This window comes from Oncorhynchus masou, chromosome 17 (genome assembly GCF_036934945.1).
Source record: "Oncorhynchus masou masou isolate Uvic2021 chromosome 17, UVic_Omas_1.1, whole genome shotgun sequence".
In the NCBI taxonomy this organism is placed as follows: Eukaryota; Metazoa; Chordata; class Actinopteri; order Salmoniformes; family Salmonidae; genus Oncorhynchus; species Oncorhynchus masou.
In genome coordinates this window covers 32,659,202-32,663,808 of record NC_088228.1, presented here as the reverse complement: position 1 = coordinate 32,663,808, position 4,607 = coordinate 32,659,202, and the positions used below count along the sequence as shown (strand labels likewise).

Below are 4,607 nucleotides of genomic sequence, written 5' to 3'. Positions count from 1 at the left end.
GCTAGGAAGGTCTCATCAGGACTACTGACTGAACCCATTCGTCTCCAATCGACTCTCAGCTGCGCGACAACGTCGTCAATTTGGGCAGGCGAGGCTGTGTAGCCTCGGCTCTCCAAATTCTATTGTGGCTAGCTTCACATAGGTTCTAGTTTCTGTTCGCCAAATTAGAAAAACAGGTCCCACTTTATGCTTCAGTTATTTGACCATGTCAAGCAAAAAAACAAGAAATCAGAGAATAACAATAGATTATTTGAACACTGGAATATGTTGTTAAATTCCCTAATGGAAAAAAAACAGTGGTGATGCGATAGTAGCTGAATAGTATAGCACAACTGAATGAAAAACACTCATCATTAAAAAAATGTTTAAAAAACACTCATCATTCACTTGCCCATACATGACTTGCGTAAACTCATCCATGGAATCAGGAAGTAATAATTGGCAGCGGTTCACTCATGAGAAACTTATATTTACCGAGGCTCTGGAAGCTTCTGTTTTGTATCGGCAAATAACTAGGCTACAGGGTATTAGACAAGAGTTACGCACTGGAAAATACAATATCCGTGTACCGGTATCTTTTGGTTTAAATATTTTTAGTGTACCATTTTAATCTCGTAAAGTACCCGGAAGACTTGAATTTGACACTTTAGGTAGGGTGAGTAGGATGGATGTTCCCCACCTGACAGAAGATGAAATGGCCGATATAAAAAAGGAAGTAAGTGGCCTATTTGTCTGACTGTCAATTCAACTGTTAGTGAGTTGGTTTTACAATAATTATTTACCATAAAGTTATTAACTTAAAATGTTGAATTGCGCATAATAAAGAAGTGAAAGTAACCAATTTATGCCGCACCCTCTATAGGCTACCCCATTTTCACAGAAGCCTATGTGTGTATAGTGTAAATAAAAAATTTCCTTCTCGTATTATACCTAACCTGTTAGAGCTGATTTGGACATATTTGTATAAAAGACATAACATACAGAGCTCCATGTACATTTGTGTAAATATATTAAATATGAATGTATATGATGAAATATTATGCTCATTCATTGTACTGTGGTAAGTTTTTGCAAGGAGTCCTTGCTAGATGCGGGAGCGGTATAGTTTTATTGACCATACAGACATTACAAACAGGTCACATTATGTATTTTCCATGTCAAGTAATATCTGATTTAAGTTGATTGGATAATCATTTTTGTTGTTGTTAGATATTAGAAGAATAAACCTTTTTGTTGCACCATATCCCTGGATCTCATTGAATGTTTTGGCCATTTGGAAACTTAGAGTGTGGACTATATGCATACAAAACAACCCCTCTTCAGGCTAGGGCAGTGGCTATGGTAAAGAGAAAAGGAAGCCACTACATAACCAATTAATATTAATGATTAACAAAGGCATGTCCATACTCTAATAATTATTTTCCCACACATGTTTACCTGTCCTTCAGTGCATTTACAGTATAGCCATCAGTAGTCAGTCCTCTGGTCACACACACTTGATAAAACATATATCAATTAATACTGGCCCTATATAACATACAGATGGTTGAGAAAGCGTCCTTCAACACCCCCACAGTTTCCATCTTGCTGTTCTCTGTCTAGGTCCTGACTAGGCTGCGGCCGTACCTTTGTGAAAAGATCCGGGCTGACCGTCATTTTGACTACCTGCGCTCGCGGAAGATCCTGACTCGAGACGACACAGAGGAGATCAGCTGCAGGATCACGCAGACCAAGAAAACGGGCTTGCTCCTGGACTACCTGGCTGAGAACCCTCGGGGGCTGGATGCCCTGATCGAGTCCATCCAACAAGGACGTACGCTCAACTTCCTGATTACCAAGATCACTGATGAAGTGCAGAAGGTGAAGAACGAGAAGCTAGAATCTCTCAGAGGTACGTTATGTGTGTGTTCAAGTGTTGTTGTTTATTTTTTATTATTTAATATAGGAGGTTCGGTCAACCACACTTAAGTGACGAGTAACCTTGCCTGAGACCTGTCTATGTGTGTTAGCTCCCCGAGCTAATAGGCTTTAGCTCAGTGGTCTTTCACTGTCTTAGTACCATTATCATGACCATCTCACATTGGCCCTCTACAGCAGGGGCATCCAGTTCCACCTCGGGCTTCCTGCCAACTCAGGACACATCCGGGGACAATAAAGACCTCTCCAAGACACTGTCATATGAGTCCAACCTGGCATCCACCATGTTATACAACGGAGAAGGGAGCCCATCCACCTCTGACGCCCTAAGGTTCCTCAACCGGCCTGCTGCCTCCAGCCATGGAAAGGACGTGTTGTCATCCATGCGAGGGGGTAGCATGGCTGTGTCTTCATCCCAGGTGTCTTCCACACTGCCCAGGCCTGGAGACCCAGGGGCTCCCCCCCTGCCGCAGGAAGTGCTGCTACTGCCAGAGGCCTCATCTAACATGGACGCTGGACCACACAGGAGCACGGCGATCAGCGGAGGGGATGTCAACTTCCAGCCCCTGAGGTCACGCTCCACACCCACTTTCATGTCATACAGGGACCCTTCACCTCAGCCCCCACCAAAGTCTTAATGAGACCCCCCCCCCCCTGCCCTGGACTACTTCCCAGCATTACTCATAACAAACATTCACTCTTCAAATGTGTTGTTCGTACCTGTGTATGTGTTTTATCAATGGTTTTAGTTGAGTGTTACTTTAAACAAATATCAACTTGTAAAGTATGTTCCATGCCTTACATTATACACTGGGTCAACCCGAAAGCTGGACAAACCTGTTTTGGGTTCAATATGAAATAAGTAACTGCTTACTAATGATGCCTCAATCATAAGCTGTAACCTCATGAATTTTACTCTGCTTCTATCAAGTCCTCATTCGTAAAATGCCCCTTCCTTACACATAGAGAGTTGGGTTTAGACATACAGTGCCTTCAGAAAGTATTCATACCCCTTGACTTATTGTGGTACAACCTGAATTCAAAATATATTAAATCAAATAAAAATATTGCCTGTTTACACACAATACCCCACAATGACAGTTTTTGCAAATTTATTGAAAATTAAATATAGAAACATCCCATTTACATAATTATTCACACCCCGAGTCAATACTTTATAGAAGCACCTTTGGCAGTGATTACAGCTGTGAGTCTTTCTGGGTAAGTTTTCCACACTTGGATTGTGCAACATTTGGCCATTATTGTTTTCAGAATTCTTCGAGCTCTGTCAAATTTGTTGTTGATCATTGCTAGACTTACCATTTTCAAGTTTTGCCCTAGATTTGCAAGTAGATTTAAGTCTAAACTGTAACTGCCAGTCAGGAACTTTCACTGTCTTCTTGGTAACCAGGTTTAACTATAGGATTTGCCTGTGCTTAGCTGCATTCTGTTTATTGTCCTTAACGAATAACGAGTCCTTAACAATTACAAGCATACCCATAACATGCAGCCACCACTCTGCTTGAACATTTGGAGAGTGGAACTCAGTAATGTGTTGTATTGGATTTGACCCTAACATAACACTTTGTATTCTGGACAAAAAGTTCATTGCTTTGCCACATTTTTCTGTGCCTTGTTGCAAACAGGATGCATGTTTTGGAATTTATGTATTCTGTCAATTATATTAATAGTGTGGAGTAACTACAATGTTGATCCATCCCCAGTTTTCTCCTATCACAGTCATTAAACTCATGTTGAAACCCCTTAGCAGTTTCTTTCCTCTCCGGCAACTGAGTTAGGAAGGATGCCTTTATCTTTGTAGTGACTGGGTGTATTGATATACCATACAAAGTGTAATTATGCTCAAAGTGATATTCAATGTCTGCTTTTTTTACCCATCTGTCAGTAGGTGTCCTTCTTTGCGAGGCATTGGAAAACCTCCCTGCTCTTTGTGGTTTACATTTTTTACATTTCAGTAGATGCTCTTAGCCATAGCGACTTACAGTATTTTGTGCTTACATTGTTTGTTTTGGTTGTTTTTTTTGGGGGGGGGGGGTCATACTGGTCCCTTATGGGAATCGAACCCCACAACCTCGACTGAGGGACCTTGCAGAGAATTGTATGTGTTTGGTACAGTCATTCAAGTCATGAGGTAGTCATTCAAAAATCATGTTAAGCACTATTATTTCACACAGAGTCCATGCAACTTATTATGCAATTTTTACTCCTGAATTTATTTAGGCATGCCATAATAAAGGGGTTGAATACTTATTGACTCAAGACATTTCATCTTTTCATTTTTAATACATTTGTAAACATTTCGAAAACACTGACATTATGGGGTATTGTGTGTATGCCAATGACAGAAGAAATCTGAATTTAATCAATTTGAAATGCAGGCTGTATCAAAACAAAATGTGTAAAAAGTCAAGGGGCGTGAATACTTTCTGAAGGCACTGTAGGTGCACTTTATTCTGGACTTGGACTAAGGTCGTAGGTTGTCATTCTATGCCAGTGACAAAAAATCCTACATTTAATAACTTTTAAATGCAGGCTGTAACACAACAAAATGTGTAAAAAGTAAAGTGGTGTGAATAGTTTCTGAAGGCACTAGGTTCACTTTATTCTGGACTTGGACTAAGGTCGCAGTATGTCGTCATTCTCCAACACTGCTCCTTTCCTATGAATTA

The 4,607-nt window shown here is 40.6% G+C and overlaps 1 protein-coding gene across 1 annotated transcript; it reads left to right on the top strand.

The window, feature by feature from the left end:
• Positions 1-414: 414 nt before the first annotated feature.
• On the top strand, positions 415-4,186 carry LOC135558878 (B-cell lymphoma/leukemia 10-like). The gene is made up of 3 exons (XM_064993074.1): positions 415-715; positions 1,603-1,891; positions 2,095-4,186. The coding sequence occupies exons 1-3, from the start codon at positions 665-667 to the stop codon at positions 2,553-2,555; spliced, it is 801 nt and encodes a 266-aa protein (XP_064849146.1). The 5' UTR covers positions 415-664; the 3' UTR covers positions 2,556-4,186.
• The last annotated feature ends 421 nt before the right edge of the window (positions 4,187-4,607 follow it).